We start from the raw sequence: 20,134 nt of genomic DNA on the forward strand, positions 1-20,134 counted from the left end.
CAGGAAATTCCACTGTCAGAAATCCTTACGGTGGAGCCCGCCCAGAACTTCAGCCTTGTGCCACCGGGCACCAACCCACACTGCTTTGAGATCATCACTGCCAATGCCACCTACTTCGTGGGCGAGATGCCTGGCGGGGCTCCGGGTGGGCCGAGTGGGCAGGGGGCCGAGGCTGCCCGGGGCTGGGAGACAGCCATCCGCCAGGCTCTGATGCCTGTCATCCTTCAGGATGCACCCAGCGCCCCAGGCCACGCGCCCCACAGTAAGTCCCCCCACTTCAGGTCCTTGAGAGAATGGGTCTAGGTGGGCGGGCAGGATTCTGGGGAGTGGAAGGGCCAAAGACGGAGGTGGGCTATGGTGAGGTTGAGAATGTGGCTTCTGGACTCAGCAGGCCTGGGTTCAAACTCTTTTATCACGCCTGTTAATCCCAGCACTTTGGGAGGCCAAGGCGGGAGGATCACTTGAGGCCAGGAGTTCAAGACCAGCCTGGGCAACATAGCAAGATTCCATCTCTACAAAAAAATAAAACAATTAAACAGGTGTGGTGGCACACACCTGTGGTTCCAGGTACTTGGGAGGCTGAGGCAGGAGCTTTGCTTGAGCCTGGGAGGTTGAGGGCCTGTAGTGAGTCATGATCACACCACTGCACTCCAGTCTGGGTGATGGAGCAAGACGCCATCTCCAAAAAAGAGAAACAACCAAAATCCACAAAAAAATCTCTGCTAAGCTCCTGGCCTACTATGTGGCCTTGGCCATGTCACTTCCCATCCGTGAGCCTTGTTCCAGGTGGTGATAAGTCTTCACGCACTTATTGAGTGCCTTCTCTGTGTGAGATGGTGCTGGGGATAGCAGTGGGCAGAATACCCATCTTTAGAGAGTGACAGTCCAGGGTGGACAGGGTTGGGACAAGGGAGCCAGGGAGCTGGAGGAGCCCAGAGGGTTACCTAATGGGTTAGGTATCTAGGAGGGCTTACTCGAGGAGGTGACATCTGAACTGGGACCTGGAGGCTGAGGCGGGGTGAGATGTGGGAAAGCAAATGGGAGCTCATTTTAGGCAGAGGCAAAAAGTGATGAGAGTACCAGGTTCCCACCCTCTGGAGCTTATAATCCAGCGTGGGCCACAGACATTGATCATTAACCCACACAAGCAATGGAGTGCGATGCAGAACATTTGTGAGTGTAATCCGACTTGGTCCTAGGAGTGACGCTTGCGCTGACACTGGAGGATTTAGCTAAGTGTAGGATGAAGGAAAGAGTGTTCCTGGCAGAGGAAACAGCACCTGCAAAGACCAGGAGAAAGAAAAGAGCCTGCTGTATGTGAGGCCCAGGAGGAAGGCCGGTGTGTCAGGAATAGCATGTTAGGGGTTGAAGTCCCTGGCAGATGAGGCTCTCAGCCATGCCTTTTGGGCCCTTTAAGGGGCTCAGGCTTCTTCCTGAGGGCACTGGGGAGCCATGGGAGAGTTGTGAGCAGAGGAGGGACAGGGTCAGTCTTGTGTCTCCGTAAGATCCCTCTGGCTTCTCTGTGGAAGTGAATAGGAGGGGACAGGATTGGGGCAGGAGACCAGGGAAAGGGCTGTGGGGTGAGGACCCAGAGTTGGGGGGTGAGCAGGGGCCTAGACTAGGCTGTGGATGGGTGGAAGGGACTGACGTTCAAAGGGCAGAAGGCTCAGGACTACAGAAGTGACTGGCTCTGGTTGGGTTTTTCGGGGGCGAGCTCAGGGGAAGACACAGGAGTCAGTCTGCACTTTCCCTCCAAGACTCAGTGTCCTTCTCTGTATAAAGGGGTCAGTCTGCCTCCCCTGGTGCTGAAGTGAAATCCAGGGGTAAAATCCTCAGCAAAATCATCCGTGACTTCACTCCAGCTGCTCAGCACGTCTCTTTGACTTCCCCCAGCGGCCCTATGAGGGAGGTCCTTTTATTATTCCCATTTTCTTTGTTTGTTTGTTTGTATTTTTTTTGAGACGGAGTTTCGCTCTTGTTACCCAGGCTGGAGTGCAATGGCGCGATCTCGGCTCACCGCAACCTCCGCCTCCTGGGATCAGACAATTCTCCTGCCTCAGCCTCCTGAGTAGCTGGGATCACAGGCAGGCACCACCATGCCCAGCTAGTTTTTTGTATTTTTTTTTTTTTTTTTTTTGAGACGGAGTTTCACCCTTGTTACCCAGGCTGGAGTGCAATGGCGCGATCTCGGCTCACCGCAACCTCCGCCTCCTGGGCTCAGGCAATTCTCCTGCCTCAGCCTCCTGAGTAGCTGGGATTACAGGCACGTGCCACCATGCCCAGCTAATTTTTTGCACTTTTTAGTAGAGACGGGGTTTCACCATGTTGACCAGGATGGTCTCGATCTCTCGACCTCCTGATCCACCCGCCTCGGCCTCCCAAAGTGCTGGGATTACAGGCTTGAGCCACCGCGCCCGGCAGTTTTTTGTATTTTTAGTAGAGATGGGGTTTCACCATGTTGACCAGGATGGTCTCGATCTCTTGACCTTGTGATCCACCCGCCTCGGCCTCCCAAAGTGCTGGGATTACAGGCTTGAGCCACCGCGCCTGGCTCTATTATTTCCATTTTCTAGATGAGGAAACCAAGGTTCATAGTGACACGTCACCAGCCTGAAGTTGCACATTGTAGTGCACACTGGATCCAAACCTGGGTGGGCCTGACTCCCGAGTCTGCGTTTGCAGGTATGGGTAGAGATAACCCTGCGCCTGGAGTCGTCTCACCTCTGTGTCTCCCCTCGGTCTCTCCCTCTCCCCAGGACAAGCTTCTCTGAGCATCTCTGTGTCCAACAGTCAGATCCAAGAGAACGTGGTGAGACTCCTGCCCACACCTGATGCCCTCCCCTCGCGCACACTCTCCCCAGCTCTCTCATCCCCTCGACTCCCCCTCCCCCATTTCCATTCGCACCCCTGACCTGTCCTGTCTTCACCCTGCAGGACATTGCCACTGTCTACCAGATCTTCCCTGACGAAGTGCTGGGCTCAGGGCAGTTTGGAGTGGTGTATGGAGGTGAGGACACTTGAGAGCTAACCCAGTGGGGGCCTGGGTCTCGGGGAAGCTGTTCTGGCTCCAATCGTTTCTTCCCGGCTCCAACCCTTCCTTTCTGATCGGTCACATGCTCATCTCCTATGTGGATTGTCTTAGAAAGCTAGATCCCGGGTGGACTGGCTGCAGGTTCTTCTTTCCTCTTGTTATTAATAGGAAGGGTAAATTCGGCACTCTGGTCTCAGAGGTAGATTTCGATTGACTAGGGAAGGTAGATTCTGCACTCTGGCCACAGAACTAGATCCTAGATTCTGATTGGATAGGAGGGTAGATTCTGCATTCTGGGGTTGGCCACCGGCTAGATCCTAGATTCTGATTGGATTGGGGGGGGCGGATTTTACAATTCATTTTGCCACAGAGCTAGATCCTAGAGTTTGATAGGACGTGGAGGGTCAATTCTACACTCTTGGCAGTGTAGAATTTGGGTGGAGATTATCCTGTGCCTGGAGTCCTCACACATCTGTCACTCCCCTGTCCCCGGGACTCTTATGGGCCACACAAAACTCGATGCTGGATTCTGACCGGCTATAAATCCATTTCCCTACGTTAGAGAGTCTCCGCCTTGGAGTTTCCTTTTTCTTTCCTTCTTTCTGCCTTTACTCCCAAGGTGCACCTCTCGTGGCTTTTACACGTCTCCTGGGGCCTTCCAGCTCTGCTCAACTCTGGCTGTCTCCATGGTGGGGGGCAGAGATCAGCAGAGGTAGGAATGCTCCTGCCAGGACTGGGTGGTCTTGCTCTCTCATCTCTCCTCTCTCCTACTCCCTGCCCAGGAAAGCACCGGAAGACAGGCCGGGATGTGGCGGTTAAGGTCATTGACAAACTGCGTTTCCCCACCAAGCAGGAGAGCCAGCTCCGGAACGAAGTGGCCATTCTGCAGGTGACCACCAGGGCGCCTTCCCTTTCTCCTTCTTCCTTTCAGGGGCCAGCTGAGCCAGGGTAAGGGTGGTCAGGGAAGGCTTCCTGCAGAAGGGCATATGCATGTTGAGACGGAAGGGGAGGAGAAGGTGTTCATAGTGGAAGGACCACCTTGTACAAAGGCCTGGTGAAAGGCCTTTGCACAGAAGGTTTTCTAGGAAGCATGAGGTTTTCTAGGAAGGAGGTACTGGGAGATGAGGCCAGGGACGAGAGTGGAGCCAGGCCCTGTGGACTTTCTCCTGAGAGCACTGGGGAGCCATAGAAGGCTTTTGAGCAAGGGAGGAGCAGGATCAGGTGTGTACTTTAGGAAGATCCCTTGACTGCCACCTGGAGGGTGGGTGGAAAGGGAAGTGACTCAGCCAGGAGGCTGAGTGGGGATCCGGGTGGGAGAGAGGGGTTAGGCCAGGACAGGGCTGGGGGCATGGAAGTGGAGGGGGTATGGATTTAAAAGATACAGTCGTGCAGAGCTCTCCCTACTTCCCTGAGCTCCCCCTCCTCCCTCCTGAAACCCTGGGCTTCCACCGGAATTTCAAGATGTAAAGATCCTCTGGGCTGGGCATGGTGGCTCACACCTGTAATCACAGCACTTTGGGAGGCTGAGATGGGAGGATCATTTGAGGCCAGAAGTTTGAGACCAGCCTGGCCAACAGAGCAAAACCCCATTTCTATATATCTATTTTTTTTTTTTTTTCTTGAGACAGACTCTCGCTCTGTCGCCTAGGCTGATGTGCAGTGGCGCAATCTTGGCTCACTGCAACCTCTGCCTCCCAGGTTCAAGCAGTTCTCCTGCCTGAGCCTCGAGAGTAGCTGGGATTACAGGCATGCACCACCTCACCCGGCTGAGTTTTGTATTTTTATTAGAGACTGGGTTTCACCATCTTGGCCAGGCTGGTCTTGAACTCCTGACTTCAGGTGATCTACCTGCCTTGAACTCCCAGTGTGCTGGGATGACAGGCGTGAGCCACCGTGCCCAGCCCCCATCTCTATATTTAAAAAGAAAGGCGGCCGGGCGCGGTGGCTCAAGCCTGTAATCCCAGCACTTTGGGAGGCCGAGGCGGGTGAATCACGAGGTCAAGAGATCGAGACCATCCTGGTCAACATGGTGAAACCCTGTCTCTACTAAAAATACAAAAAATTAGCTGGGCATGGTGGCGCGTGCCTGTAATCCCAGCTACTCAGGAGGCTGAGGCAGGAGAATTGCCTGAACCCAGGAGGCGGAGGTTGCGGTGAGCCGAGATCGCGCCATTGCACTCCAGCCTGGGTAACAAGAGCGAAACTCCGTCTCAAAAAAAAAAAAAAAAAAAAAAAGGCAAAAAACCTTTCTGGGCACCTGGCAGGTGGAGTGGAGGTGGGCCTGTTCTGTCTTGGCCTGTGGGAAGCCTCCTTCCCTCCCCCAGTGCCACCACCCCGGCGACATCCTTCTCCTTGTCATCCTCCTGCTCCCATACCTGACCCTTTGGGGTCTGAGTCTGTGGATGATCTGGCCCTGACCCTGTGTCCCACCCTGCAGAGCCTGCGGCACCCCGGGATCGTGAACCTGGAGTGCATGTTCGAGACACCTGAGAAAGTGTTTGTGGTGATGGAGAAGCTGCATGGGGACATGTTGGAGATGATCCTCTCCAGCGAGAAGGGCCGGCTGCCTGAGCGCCTTACCAAGTTCCTCATCACCCAGGTGCGCCCGGCCTGCCAGCTGCCACCCGCCCCTCCCCATCAGGTGTCAGCTTGGACAGGCCCTGCATGCCTAGGAGGCCAGGCAGACACTGGCGGGAGTCACAGTAGCAGATGATAGAAACCGTAATCAAAAACACAAGCTGGGCACGGTGGCATGTGCCTGTGGTCCCAGCTACTCCAGAGGCTGAGGCAGGAGGATCACTTGATCCCAGGAGTTCTGTGTGGATCAGTAGTCCTCATTAAGTTTGGCATCCACACGGTGACCTCCCAGGAGCCGGGGGCCACCAGGTTGCAAAGCAGCCCAGGTTGGAAGCAGAGCAGTTCAAAGCTCTTTAACCTGCCCGGGTGCGGTGGCTCAAGCCTGTAATCCCAGCACTCTGGGAGGCCGAGGCCGGTGGATTATGAGGTCAAGAGATCGAGACCATCCTGGTCAACATGGTGAAACCCCGCCTCTACTAAAAATACAAAAAATTAGCTGGGCATGGTGGCGCATGCCTGTAATCCCAGCTACTCAGGAGGCTGAGGCAGGAGAATTGCCTGAACCCAGGAGGCAGAGGTTGCGGTGAGCCGAGATCGCACCATTGCACTCCAGCCTGGGTAACGAGAGCCAGAACTCCGTCTCAAAAAAAAAAAGGCTCTTTAACCTGATCAGTAGTGAGAGCGCATCTGTGAAGAGGCAGTGTGCTCCAGCCTGGGCAACATAGCAAGACCCTGCCTCTTGAAAAGAAAAGAAAAAAAATTAAATAGAGTAACAATAACAATTAAAAATCATAAAGAGTAGGCCAGGTGCAGTAGCTCACGCCTCTAATCCCAGCACTTTGGGAGGCAGAGGCAGGTGGATCATGAGGTCAGGAGTTCAAGACCAGCCTGACCAACGTGATGAGATCCCGTCTCTACTAAAAATACAAACATTAGCAGGGCATGGTGGTGCGCGCCTATAGTCCTAGCTCGTCGGGAGGCTGAGGCAGAGAATTGCTTGAACCCAAGAGGCAGAGGTTGCAGTGAGCCGAGATCATGCCGCTGCACTCCAGCCTGGTGATAGAGGGAGACTCTGTCTCAAAAAAATAATAATTATTATGGGGCCTGGTACAGTGGCTCATGCCTGTAATTCCAGCACTTTGGGAAGCTCAGGGAGGATCACTTGAGCCTAGGAATTCAATGCCAGCCTGGGAGATGGAGATCCTCTTTCATTCATTCATAAGTAAATTTTAATACATATATATGTTTATATTAATATACATATTATATAAAATATATAACAGTATGTTATATATTTATAATCAATATACATGTAAATATTTATATTATATACATATATATGTATGTATATTATATATGTATATATTATATATAATATATAAATTTATATAAAATGTGTGAGGTTGAATATGTTTTCATGTTTATTGGCCTATGCTGTATTACCCTTTGCCCATTTGTCAATGGACTGTTATCTTTTTGAATTGTAGGCGCTCTTTGTATATGAAGGACATTAGATTCTTTTTTTTCTTCCTAGACATGTGCATTTCTGTGTTTTTGGGGGAGACACATTAGATTCTTATCACTTAAGTTGCTCATTCATTGTTTTTATCCCAGTGTTTGTTTGGCTCTTTATTTTATATTTAGCTTTTATTTACCATAGGGTTTTATTTTATTTATTTGTTTGTTTTGAGATTGGGTCTCGTTCTGTCACCCTGGCTGGAGCGCAGTGGTGTGATCATAGCTCACTACAGCCCCAAACTCCTAGGCTCAAGCGATTCTCCTATCTCCACTTCCTGAGTTAGCTGGATCAAGAGGTGTGAGCCACCACATCCAACTAAGTTTTTTTGTTGTTTTTGAGACAGAGTCTCGCTCTGTTGCCCAGGCTGGAGTGCAGTGGCGCAGTCTTGGCTCACTGCAACTTCCACCTCCTGGGTTCAAGCAGTTCTCTGCCTCAGCCTCCTGCGTAGCTAGGATTACAGGTGTCTGCCACCACACTTGGCTAATTTTTTTTTTTTTTTGAGACGGAGTTTCACTCTTGTTACCCAGGCTGGAGTGCAATGGCACCATCTCGGCTCTCCGCAACCTCCGCCTCCTGGGTTCAGGCAATTCTCCTGCCTCAGCCTCCTGAGTAGCTGGGATTACAGGCACGCGCCACCATGCCCAGCTAATTTTTGTATTTTTAGTAGAGATGGGGTTTCACCATGTTGACCAGGATGGTCTCGATCTGTCGACCTCGTGATCCACCCGCCTCGGCCTCCCAAAGTGCTAGGATTACAGGCTTGAGCCACCGCGCCCGGCCTTTTTTTTTTTTAATATTTCTGTAGAGACAGCATCTCTCCATGTTGCCCAGGCAGGTCTTGAACTCCTGGGCTCAAGCAATCCCCCCATCTCAGCCTCCTGAGTTAGCTGGAACCACAGGCATGAGCCATCACACCTGACTAATTTTTTTTTTTTTTTTTTTTTGAGACGGAGTTTCGCTCTTGTTACCCAGGCTGGAGTGCAATGGCGCGATCTCGGCTCACCGCAACCTCCGCCTCCTGGGTTCAGGCAATTCTCCTGCCTCAGCCTCCTGAGTAGCTGGGATTACAGGCACGCGTCACCACGCCCAGCTAATTTTTTGTATTTTTTAGTAGAGACGGGGTTTCACCATGTTGACCAGGTTGGTCTCGATCTCTCGACCTTGTGATCCACCCGCCTCGGCCTCCCAGAGTGCTGGGATTACAGGCTTGAGCCACCGTGCCCGGCCTTAATTTTTTTTAAAAATGTATTTTTAGAGACAGGGTCTTGCCATGTTGCCCAGGCTGGTCTTGAACTCCTGGACTCAAGTGGTCCTTTTGCCGCAGCCTCCCAAAGTGCTGGGTTACAGGTGTAAGCCACTGCGTTTGGCATGCCATAGAATTGAACTTGTACAATGTTAAATATCCCCTTTTGTGGTTTGTGTGTTTCACATCCTTCCTAGAAAGGCCTTCCCCTCTGGTTGGGGCCTTGCCTTCTCTGAGACATCTGTTGGTCTCAGGGTCATCGTTGCTGGGTTTCCTTTACCCTGACCCAACACCCTTATCCTCTCAGGCAGTGTGTCTGTGTTTGTCAGGCTGGCTTATGGGGTGGGGACAGAAACCCACTGATGCAGCCTCAGCCAGACTTTATTATTTATTTTTGAGACAGAGTCTCGCTTTGCTGCCCAGGCTGGAGTGCAGTGACACGATTTTGGCTCCCTGCACCCGCTACCTCTGGAGTTCCAGCCTCCCAAGTAGCTGAGATTACAGGTGTGTGCCACCATGCCTGGCTAATTTTTTTAGTTTGAGTAGAGATGGGGTTTCACCATGTTGCCCAGGCTGGTCTGGAACTCCTAACCTCAAGTGATCCTCCCATCTCAGCCTCCCAAAGTGCTGGGATTACAGGCATGAGCCATCATGCCCAGCCGTATCCACACTTTAGGTGTGGAGAGGAATCATGGTTCTCACAGGTGACAGCTTGTAGCAGCTGAGGGGGTTTTTTTCTGGCCTTCTGTCTCTTCCTTCCCTTTTGCCTGCTCGTTCTTCGTTGTTTCTCTCTGCAGATTTCTGCTTTCTGGGCTCTTTCCTGCCCACACTCAGGCCCTCTTCTAAGCCCTTTACTTCACGAGCTTATCTAGGCCTCACCACCATCCTGTGAGGTAGGTGTTACTATAACCCCCATGGTATAGATGACGAAACTGAGGCTCGGGGAGTGGTCTCCCTTGAGGTCTCAGCCGAGCAGCTGTCCAGCCAAGATTTGAGCCTGGGTCTATCTAGCTTCCAACCCGCCCTCTTTGTTCACGTGAACTGGGAGATGACGACACAAAATCTGGATATGGGCCGGGCGCAGGGGCTCACTCCTGGAATCCCAGCACTTTGGAAGGCTGAGGCAGGTGGATCACCTGAGGTCGGGAGTTTGAGACCAGTCTGGCCAATGTGGTGAAACCCGGTCTCTATTTAAAAAAAAAAAAAAAAGGTAAAAAGAAACAGATGAAATTAATTTTTTTTTTTGAGACAGTCTCTCTCTGTTGTCAGGCTGGAGTGCAGTGGTGTGATCTCAGTTCACTGCAACCTCTGCCTCCCAGGTTCAGGTGATCCTCATGTCTCAGCCTCCCGAGTAGCTGGGACTACAGGCACACGCCACCACGTCCCACTCATTTTTGTGTTTTTTAGTAGAGATGGGGTTTCACCATGTCGGTGTGTGCCTGTAGTCCCGGTTACTAGGGAGGCTGAGGCAGGGGAGGATGGAATGAGCCTGATAAGTCGAGGGTGCAGTGAGGCTTGATCCCGCCGCTGCGCTCCAGCCTGAGTGACAGCGAGACTGTCTCAAAAAAAAAAAAAAAAAAAAGTGGAATCACGCAATTGGATGTTGAAAATGCCTGCTCTATTAGTAGCATTCAGATTACCACAAGCAGAAGGTCTCGGGATCTTTGCAGCCCAGCTGATCTAGTCCAGCCTTTGCAGTTTACATTTAACTCATCTCTTAGGTGTAAATATTTTTATGATTCTGAGATTCTTTGGTGTTCCAATGCCTCCTGTTTCCCTGGAGAGGTGGGGGGTGTCTGCAGGGGTGTGTAGGAAGGGCATGGATGGGGCCAAACACAGTGGCTTGCTCATGCCTATAATCCCAGCATTTTGGGACGCCAGGGCGGGCAGATCACTTGAGGCTAGGAGTTTGAGACCAGCCTGGCCAACATGGTGAAACCCCATCTCTACCAAAAATACAAAAAAGTTAGCTGGGCATGGTGGCGCACACCTGTAGTCCCAGCTACTTAGGAGGCTGAGGCAGGAGAATTGGTTCAACCCGGGAGGCTGGGGTTGCAGTGAGCCGAGATCATGCCACTGGACTCCAGCCTGGGCCACAGAGCAAGACTCTGTCTCAAAAATAAATAAGAAAAAAAGAACGGTGTGAATGCGTTTGCAGGGCTGGCTACTGAGGGTGGTATTTGGCTGAGTTCTACCTTTCTTACTGACCCCACACGCTCCCCTCAGATCCTGGTGGCTTTGAGACACCTTCACTTCAAGAACATCGTCCACTGTGACTTGAAACCAGAAAATGTGTTGCTGGCATCAGCTGACCCGTTTCCTCAGGTCAGTTATGACCCCTCTTGATCTGGGGAAATCCAGGCAATACTGATGGCTGGGGTTGGGGTGGGGAGGGGGATTATACTAAGAAAGATGTAGCATTTTGGAGGCTGAGGCAGAAGGATCACTTGAGCCCAAGAGTTCAAGACCAACCTGGGCAACAGAGTGAGACCTCATCTGTACAAAAAAAGAAAAAAATTAGCCGGGCGTGATGGCGTGCGACTATAGTTCCAGCTACTTGGGAGGCTGAGGTGAGAGGATCGCTTGAGCCCAGGAGTTGGTGGCTGCAATAAGCTATGATTGTGCCACTGCACTCCAGCCTGAGTTACAAAGGAAGACTCTATCTCTTAAAAAAAAAAAAAAAAAAAAAAAAGTAAAAAGAAACAGATGAAATTAATTTTTTTTTTTTTGAGACAGAGTCTCACTCTGTTGCCAGGCTGGAGTGCAGTGGTGTGATCTCAGCTCACTGCAATCTCCGCCTCCCAGGTTCAGGTGATTCTCCTGCCTCAGCCTCCCAAGTAGCTGGGATTACAGGCACATGCCACCACATCCCACTAATTTCTGTGTTTTTAGTAGAGATAGGGTTTCACACCATGTTGGCCAGGATGATCTCGATCTCTTGACCTCGTGATCCACCTGCCTTGGTCTTCCAAAGTGCTGGGATTACAAGCGTGAGCTGCCTTACCTGGCCAAAATTAATTTTAATAATATAGTTTATCCCAACATGTAGCACTTCATTCAACATGTAGTCAACATAAAAATTCTTAATGAAGGCCAGGTGAGGTGGCTCCTGCCTTTAATCCTAGCACTTTGAGAGGCCAAGATGGGCAGATGGCTTCAGCCCACGAGTTCAGGTCTGCAGTGAGCTATAATTATGCCACTGCACTCCCGCTGGGATGACAGAGCAAGACCCTGTCTCTTAAAAAAGGAACAAAACTCCATTAAAAATTCTGCTTGTTTTTCATACCATGTCTTCAAAATCTGGTGTGTTTTACACTTACAGCATATCTCAGTTCATATGTGAAATTTTTATCAGAAATACTTGTGTTCAGATTTTATAAAATTTAACAGTTGGGAAGATAGATTGACATACCCAAGTTGTCTGAAACATATTTCAAAGTTTTCTGGTTGGGAGCAGTGGCTCATGCCTGAAATCCCAACACTTTGGCAGGCTGAGGCGGGAGGATCACTTGAGGTCAGGAGTTCAAGACCAGCCTGGCTAACATGGCAAAACCCTGTCTCTACTAAAAATACAAAAATTAGCTGGGTGTGGTGGCGGGTGCCTGTAGTCCCAGATACTTGGGAGGCTGAGACAGGAGAATCACTTGAGGTCAGGAGTTCAAGACCATCCTGGCCAACATGGTGAAACCCTGTCTCTACTAAAAATACAAAAAGTAGCTGGGCATAATGGTGGGCACATGTAATCCCAGGTTCTTGGGAGGCTAAGGCAGGAGAACCGCTTGAACCCAGGAGGTGGAGGTTGCAGTGAGCTGAGATGGCACCACTACACTCCAGCCTGGGCGACACAGAAAGACTTCATCTCAAAAATAAACAAAAAATGTAAAAAGATCTATAGAAGGAGCAGAGGACTTCAGGAAAGGGTAGCTGTCACATTGAGATGCAGCTCAGGGGTTGGGGTGTGGCTGGTTTCAAAGGTGACAGGGGCTTCAGGCTTCAAGGATTTGGGGCTCTGTCCTGCAAGCAACAGTGAGTTGAGGAAGGGTTTTGAACAGGGAAGAGACAATACATGAACAGAGGGGCAACTGAGGCTGAGACTGGTGGGCAGCATAGCAGAACCTTGAACCCAGGTCTTGCTGGCTCCAAAGCCTGTCTGTGACCTTAGACTGCAGCCATTAACAACGAGGGAAAGGGGCCAGGTGTGGTGGCTCAAGTCTGTAATCCCAGCACTTTGGGAGGCTGAGGCGGGTGGATCACCTGAGGTCAGGAGTTTGAGACCAGCCTGGCTGACATGGTGAAACCCTGTCTCTACTAAAAATACAAAAATTAGCCAGGGGTGGCGGCGGGTGCCTGTAATCCCAGCTATTCGGGAGGCTGAGGCAGGAGAATTGCTTGAACCCAGGAGGCAGAGGTTGCAGTGAGCCAAGATCGTGCCACTACACTCCAGCCTGGGTGACAGAGCGAGACTCCGTCTCAAACAACAAAAAACAAAAGAAACAACACAATGAGGGAAAGGTAGGCATACACCCTATTGTCTGCTGGATACCACAGTCAGCACCCGCTCCTGCCTAGTCCCCAGGAAAGCCTGAGACGGGTCTGCTGTTAACATCCCCTCAATACAGACGACAAAGCCAAGGCCTGGAGAAAAACTGAGGCTCATTCTGTGCTAGACACTGCTCCTAACCTGTTACATATATTTATATTTCAATCGAAGCAAGCACCCTGTAAGGTCGGGGCCGTTAAGCTCTCCATTATCTTTCATGTTTTATTGTTTGTTTTTTGAGAGCGAGTCTCCGTGTGCTGCCCAGGCTGGTATGCAGTGGTGTCGTCTTGGCTCACTGCAACCTCTGCCCCCTGGGTAGAAGTGATACTCCTGCCTCAGCCTCCCAAGTAGCTGAGACCTCAAGCGTGCGCCACCACGCCCAGCTAATTTTTGTATTTTCAGTAGAGATGGGCTTTCACCATGTTGGCCAGGCTGGTTTCAAACTCTTGACCTCAAATGATTCATCATCCTCGGCCTCCCAAAGTGTGGGATTGCAGGCGTGAGCCACCATGGCCGGATCATGTATATTTTTAGGCTATTAAAAAAAAAAAAACTGTGTTGTTCAAAAGAGGAAACAGGCACAAGGAGGTTGAGACACCCACTGGCGGTGGCAGAGGTATAGCAGCAGCTAGCATTTATTGTGCACCAACTGCATTCCAAATATTGTCCTGTGGGCTTTGGATGGTTTAACTCACCATCATGGCAGTCCTCTGAGAGAGGCACTTTTCTGCTCATCTCCTTCCTATTATTGGGGAAACTGAGGCACGGAGTGGGGAAGTCACTTGCCCAGGGTGCTCAGCTAGTGAGCTGAGGTGCCTTGGATTCAAACCAGCATTCAGCTTTCTCTGGAATACCATGGAGGGTGGTGCGGCGGGGATGCTGGGGCAGGTGCGGCTCCATCACCCGCTAGACCCTCCATCCCTCGCCCTCTGCAGGTGAAGCTGTGTGACTTTGGCTTTGCGCGCATCATCGGGGAGAAGTCGTTCCGCCGCTCCGTGGTGGGCACGCCGGCCTACCTGGCGCCCGAGGTGCTGCTCAACCAGGGCTACAACCGCTCGCTGGACATGTGGTCGGTGGGCGTGATCATGTACGTCAGCCTCAGTGGCACGTTCCCTTTCAACGAGGACGAGGACATCAATGACCAGATCCAGAATGCTGCCTTCATGTACCCGGCCACCCCTTGGAGCCACATCTCAGCTGGAGGTGCCTGGGGCTCGCCTATCCTGTGGGTGGGTGGGTACGTGGTTGTGGGGTGAGGCTGGAGGAGTGGGTGGGGGCCACGGGAGGGGGTGGACCTGGAAACAGCCTGGCACCTTGGGCATGGAGCCTAGTGCTGGGGCATGCCTACCAGAGGGGCGGGGCCACAGGAGGGGCGGTCCTGTAAACGGTGGGCTAGGACTCAGGCCTACACTAGGTTACTTGGGCTGGAAACCAAGTGTCCCAGAAGCGCTAAGGAGGACATTGGAGCCTTAGCGGGCTGAGTGAGACTTGGCTTGTCTAGGGTGGGACCAGGGGAGGGACTGGACTTGAGGGTGCCAAAGGGTTGGGGTGACCAGGAGAAGGGGTCGAGCTTCTCAAGGCATTGGCTGGGACCTGGAGCCTTTGGGTTTATGACCCCAAAAAGGTCAACCATGCAAAAAGGAGGCACCAGGAGAGAAGGACTGAGGGACAAGGGCGTGGCTACTTTGCTGGGTCCTAGGGCCATGACTTGGGTGAAGATGGGCCTGAAGCCTGGGGTGAAGCCGTGGCTCACGCCTGTAATCCCAACACTTTGGAAGACCTACGCAGGCAGATTGCTTGAGGTCAGAAGTTTGAGACCAGCCTGGCCAACGCGGTGAAACCCCATGTCTCTTAGAAATACAGAAAGTTAGCTGGATGGGGTGGTGCACACCTGTATTCCTAGCTACTCAGGAGGCTGAGGCAGGAGAATCTCATGAACCTGGGAGGTGGAAGTTGCAGTGAGCCAAAATTGTGCCTCTGCCCTCTAGCCTGGGTAACAGAGGGAGACTCCGTCTCAATCAATAAATAAGTAAAAATAAAAATAATAGTTCAAGTGTAATTGTGTGGACCTGTGTATGGCAAAAAGAAAAAAGTGGTGACCCAGGGGAATGGGGAAACGGAAGAAGAGAACTGGTGAAGAGAAGGAGCCAGTATACACATGGGTAGGCAAGAGGAAACAAGTTCGTAAGGTAATGAGGAAATGGGTGGGTGAGTGGTTGGCACAGGTGAGGCCTGAGTCATCTGAGCTAGTGCAGAAGGAAGGTGTTGATGGCAGGCAGGCAGGCTAGGGGGGCCTACTGGAGGAGGAAGGACCCCTTGTCCTGCGGCGCTTGAACTGTTTCTCTCTCTGCTGTGCAGCCATCGACCTCATCAACAACCTGCTGCAGGTGAAGATGCGCAAACGCTACAGTGTAGACAAATCTCTCAGCCATCCCTGGTTACAGGTGATGCAGGGGGCAAAGCTGGTCCACTGGCTGGGTTGGTGGAAGGGATGGAACTAGATCACTTACTGGCTAGGCAGGTAGTGAAGGATGTCGGTTTCCTTGGGTCCGGAATGCGGCTAGGCCTCCCATTGGCTGGGTGCAGGAGGAGGGGGTGGAGCTAAACGTCTACTGGCTGGGTGGGTGGCAGAGGGTGTGGCTTCACCTTCGTTGGTACCCAGATCTCAGTGGCAGAGCAGATGGCATCCAGGCACTGCTCCAATGCAGACCCCAAGCTAACCCCAGTTCTCTCGGGCCCAGGAGTACCAGACGTGGCTGGACCTCCGAGAACTGGAAGGGAAGATGGGCGAGCGATACATCACGCACGAGAGTGACGACGCGCGCTGGGAGCAGTTTGTGGCAGAGCATCCACTGCCCGGGTCCGGGCCACCCACGGACAGGGATTTCGGTGGGGCCTATCCACCACAGGACCACGACATGCATGGGCTGACAGAGCGCATCAGTGTCCTCTGAGGCCCTGTGCCCTCCACAGCAGCTCTTCAGAGATCCCAGCAATGAACTGTTGTAGGGAAAGTCGCTTCCTGCCTAAACTGGATGAGACACGTGGGGTGGGGGAGGGAGCTATTTCTAAGGCCCCTCCCTGTCTCCCCAGCAATTAAAACGGACTCATCTCTGGCCCCATGGCCTTGGTCTCCAGAGCACACAGTACTCTTGAATCATTCATTAGTCTGTTGCACCAAGATGGGGTCCATGTGGAAGGAGGACTACTGAAAAGAGGAAGGATGGAGGGGTGGGGAAGAGGCCTGATGGGAGAGGAGTCTTGGAAGGAGGACTAGCTGGGGTAGCGAATAGAGAGGATTGCCAGGAGAGAAGACGAGGAGCAGAAGGAAGAGTCAGGGAGGAGTTGGGAACAGGGGAGAGATGGAAGGAATGTGACTGGAGGGTAGAGAACTTGGAGAAAAGGAAGCAATCTAATGGTTTGTGATGACTGATTTTTTATACAGTGGTGTTTTTCCTGCTAATCACGACTATTAATAACAATTTAGGCTGGGTGCAGTGGCTCAAGCCTGTAATCCCAGCACTTTGGGAGACTGAGGCAGGCAGATCCCTTAGATCTCAAGAGTTTGAGACCAGCCTGGCCAACATGATGAAACTCCTTTCTACAAAAAGTAAAAACTAGCAGGGTGTGGTGGCTTGCACCTGTGGTCCCAGCTACATGGGAGGCTGAGGCTGGAGGATTGCTTGAGCCCAGGAAGCAGAGACTGCAGTGAGCTAAGATCACACCACTGCCCTCCAGCTTGGGCAACAAAGTGAGACCCTGTCTCAAAAATAAAATAGTAAATAAAATGCAGTTAGCCCAAGTCAGATCCATAGTAGAAAACTGATATGTAACATTTAGTATTTTTACTTTGGGAGGCTGAGGTGGGTAGATCACGAGGTCAGGAGATCGAGACCATCCTGGCTAACATGGTGAAACCCGTCTCTACTAAAAATACAAAAAATTAGCGGCCGGGTGCAGTGGCTAAAGCCTGTAATCCCAATACTTTGGGAGGCCGAGGCGGGTGGATCACGAGGTCAAGAGATCGAGATCATCCAGGTCAACATGGTGAAACCCCGTCTCTACTAAAAATACAAAAAAATTAGCTGGGTATGGTGGCGCGTGCCTGTGATCCCAGCTGCTCAGGAGGCTGAGGCAGGAGAATTGCCTGAACCCAGGAGGCGGAGGTTGCAGTGAGCTGAGATGGACCCATTGCACTCCAGCCTGGGTGACAAGAGCAAGACTGTCTCAAAAATATATATATTTTTTATATTGATGTGATGACTTCTCTATATGCTGAATATATAAAGAAGTATATATTCACTCATTTCTTTGTCTCACTGAGCTGGGTCATGCTGAGGACACAGTAGTGACTGAGATAGCCGAGGACTCCCTGGGGTTCACCATCCAGTGGAGAGACATACCTGCCCCTACACAGTGATGACCCAGAATGGGAAGGGCAGGGCTGGGGGAGTTTAGGAGGCCTGGGCAGCCTAGAATGAGCTCTCAGGGGTCAGAGAGGGTAGGCGGTCAGAGGTGACCTCTTAAGCTTCACCTTGGCCTTGAAAGACTGAAAGCAGAGGGAACATGTATTCACCTCTACCTTTGACTGCAGCCCTTCAGCTCCCCAGTTCTCCAACAACAGCCTAACACATGGCCCTCTACCACCCATAGCTGAAGGTGAACCATCGGAGCATGCACCTGAACTCAACAAAAATAAAATAGAAAAATAAAGACCTACCTGAAAGCTGGGCATGGTGGCATGTGACTGTATTCCCAGCTACTTAAGAGGCAGAGGTGGGAGGATCGCTGGAGTCCAGGAGTTCGAGTCCAGTTTGGGCAACATAGCCTAAGAAAACAGGAAAACGGAAGACTTTAGCCGCCAAGTTAGGCTAATATTGAGAGCTTACTCTCTGGGGTTTTCCAACTTGATTTGTATCAACTTGTCCATCTGATGGTTGGTTCCAGAGCTGCAGCTTTTTTTTTTTTTTTTTTTGAGGCAGGGTCTCACTGTGTTGCCCAGGCCGGAGTGCAGTAGCGTGATCACAGCTCACTGCAGCCTTGACCTCCTGGACTCCAGTGATCCTCCCACCCCAGCATCCTGAGCAGATGGGACTACAGGCATGTGCCACCATGCCCGGCTAATTTTTTGTATTTTTTTGTGTGGAGGTTTTACCATGTTGCCCAGGCTGGTTTCACACTCCTGGGCTCAAGCCATCTACCTGCCTAGGCCTCCCAAAATGCTCGGATTACAGGCATGAGCCACTGCACCTGGCTGAGCTGCAGCTCTTTGATTTGAAGATGCTAAATGAGCCTGAGTAAATGAAGGTATTCAAATGAGCAGGATACCTCTGAGGTATAGTCGAAGCTAAGACTATTGGGGAAAGTCTCTTAGACTCCATCCCCATTGCTTATGCTTCTATTTAGTCTAAGTGTAGGCAACAGAGAGATGAATCCATCTCCTGTGACAGACCCAGGCTAGAAAATGTATAGAAAAGACTATCAGCCTTGACCTGCTTCTGTCTTGCTACTAGTTAATATCCTGAGACCAGAAACGAGAGACATGATTAAAAAGCATCGAAACTTCGGCCGGGCGTGGTGGCTCATGCTTGTAATCCAAGCACTTTGGAGGCCAAGGCGGGTGGATCATCTGAGGTCGGGAGTTCAAGACCAGCCTGACCAATATGGTGAAACCCCATCTTAAAAAACAAACAAAAAACATCGAAACTCCTCAGTTACAGAATTCCGAGATAGCAAAACATTATGAGGATGCCATGAAAGATAAAATCAGGCCGAGCGCACCTAAAATCCCAGCACTTTGGGAGGACAAGGTGGGCAGATCACAAGGTCAGGAGTTCGAGACCAGCCTGGCTAAAACAATGAAAATACAAAAATTAGCTGGGTGTGGTGTAGTCCCAGCTACTCAGGAGGCTGAGGCAGGAGAATCCCTTGAACCTGGGAGGTGGAGGCTGTGATGAGCTGAGATCGCGCCACTGCACTCCAGCCGGGGCAACAGAACGAGACTTCATCTCAAAAGAAGAAAAGATGAATTTAAATCCACACAATGAAAACTTGGGGCCCTACCACTTAAATCATTAGAGACAAAAGGTTTATCCTATTGGGACCCCTGAAATCACAAAACCGAACTTTGCTTGTTAGAGACAGGGTCTCGCTCTGTCCACTGCACCCAGGCTTCCGTACGGTGGTATGATCATAGCTCACTACAGCCTCAAACTACTGGGTGGGTTCAAGCCATTCTCCCCCTCAGCCTCTTGAGTAGGTGGGATTACAGGCATGAGCCACCACACCTGGCTAATTTTCTGTTTTTGTTTTTGTTTTTGTTTTGAGACAGAGTTTCGCTCTTGTTACCCAGGCCGGAGTGCAATGGCGCGATCTCGGCTCACCACAACCTCCACCTCCTGGGTTCAGGCAATTCTCCTGCCTCATCCTCCTGAGTAGCTGGGATTACAGGCACAGGCCACCATGCCCAGCTAATTTTTTTTGTATTTTTAGTAGAGACGGGGTTTCACCATGTTGACCAGGATGGTCTTGATCTCCTGACCTCGTGATCCACCCACCTCGGCCTCCCAAAGTGCTGGGATTACAGGCGTGAGCCACCGCGCCCGGCCCTCTGTTTTTTAATTTAGTTTTTAATTTTTTTTTTTTTTTTTTTTTGAGACGGAGTTTCACTCTTGTTACCCAGGCTGGAGTGCAATGGCGCGATCTCGGCTCACCGCAACCTCCGCCTCCTGGGTTCAGGCAATTCTCCTGCCTCAGCCTCCTGAGTAGCTGGGATTACAGGCACGTGCCACCATGCCCAGCTAATTTTTTGTATTTTTAGTAGAGACGGGGTTTCACCATGTTGACCAGGATGGTCTCGATCTCTCGACCTCGTGATCCACCTGCCTCGGCCTCCCAAAGTGCTGGGATTACAAGCTTGAGCCACCGCACGCGGCCAGTTTTTAATTTTTAATGTATTTTTTTTTTTTTTTTTTTTTTTGAGATGGAGTCTCACTCTTGCCCAGGCTGGAGTGCAGTGGCATAATCACAGGTCACTGCAGCCTCCCCCTCCTGGGCTCAAGTGATCCTCCCGCCTCAGCCTCCTTGAGTAGCTGTGATTGCAGGCACAAGCCACCATGCCTAATTTTTGTATTTTTAGTAGAGATGGGGTTTTACCATGTTGGCCAGGCTGGTCTCGAACTCCTGACCTCAAGTGATCTGCCTGCCTCGGTCTCCCAAAGTGCT

General features: G+C 51.3%; 1 protein-coding gene and 1 long non-coding RNA gene across 5 annotated transcripts in view; one reads left to right on the forward strand and one right to left on the reverse strand.

Moving 5' to 3' along the window:
- PRKD2 (protein kinase D2) overlaps window positions 1–17,640 on the forward strand; it is a 40,240-nt gene extending 22,600 nt beyond the window's left edge. For both annotated transcript variants that reach the window (XM_039466513.2, XM_039466514.2), the window contains exons 11-19: window positions 4–262; window positions 2,757–2,809; window positions 2,935–3,007; window positions 3,814–3,920; window positions 5,469–5,630; window positions 10,597–10,695; window positions 13,846–14,113; window positions 15,269–15,354; window positions 15,652–17,640. In XM_039466513.2, the coding sequence (XP_039322447.1) occupies window positions 4–262; window positions 2,757–2,809; window positions 2,935–3,007; window positions 3,814–3,920; window positions 5,469–5,630; window positions 10,597–10,695; window positions 13,846–14,113; window positions 15,269–15,354; window positions 15,652–15,864 (1,320 nt within the window). In that variant the 3' untranslated portion in view covers window positions 15,865–17,640. The remainder of the gene's footprint in view (window positions 1–3; window positions 263–2,756; window positions 2,810–2,934; window positions 3,008–3,813; window positions 3,921–5,468; window positions 5,631–10,596; window positions 10,696–13,845; window positions 14,114–15,268; window positions 15,355–15,651) is intronic.
- Window positions 13,513–20,134, reverse strand: part of LOC104653264 (uncharacterized) — a 35,010-nt gene continuing 28,388 nt past the window's right edge. For all 3 annotated transcript variants that reach the window (XR_012513806.1, XR_012513807.1, XR_746488.3), the window contains 2 exons: window positions 17,631–17,738; window positions 13,513–14,023 (listed from right to left, as the gene is read on the reverse strand). This is a non-coding gene — a long non-coding RNA (uncharacterized LOC104653264). The remainder of the gene's footprint in view (window positions 14,024–17,630; window positions 17,739–20,134) is intronic.

The sequence above is a fragment of the Saimiri boliviensis genome, chromosome 14 (genome assembly GCF_048565385.1).
Source record: "Saimiri boliviensis isolate mSaiBol1 chromosome 14, mSaiBol1.pri, whole genome shotgun sequence".
NCBI classification, from domain to species: domain Eukaryota; kingdom Metazoa; phylum Chordata; class Mammalia; order Primates; family Cebidae; genus Saimiri; species Saimiri boliviensis.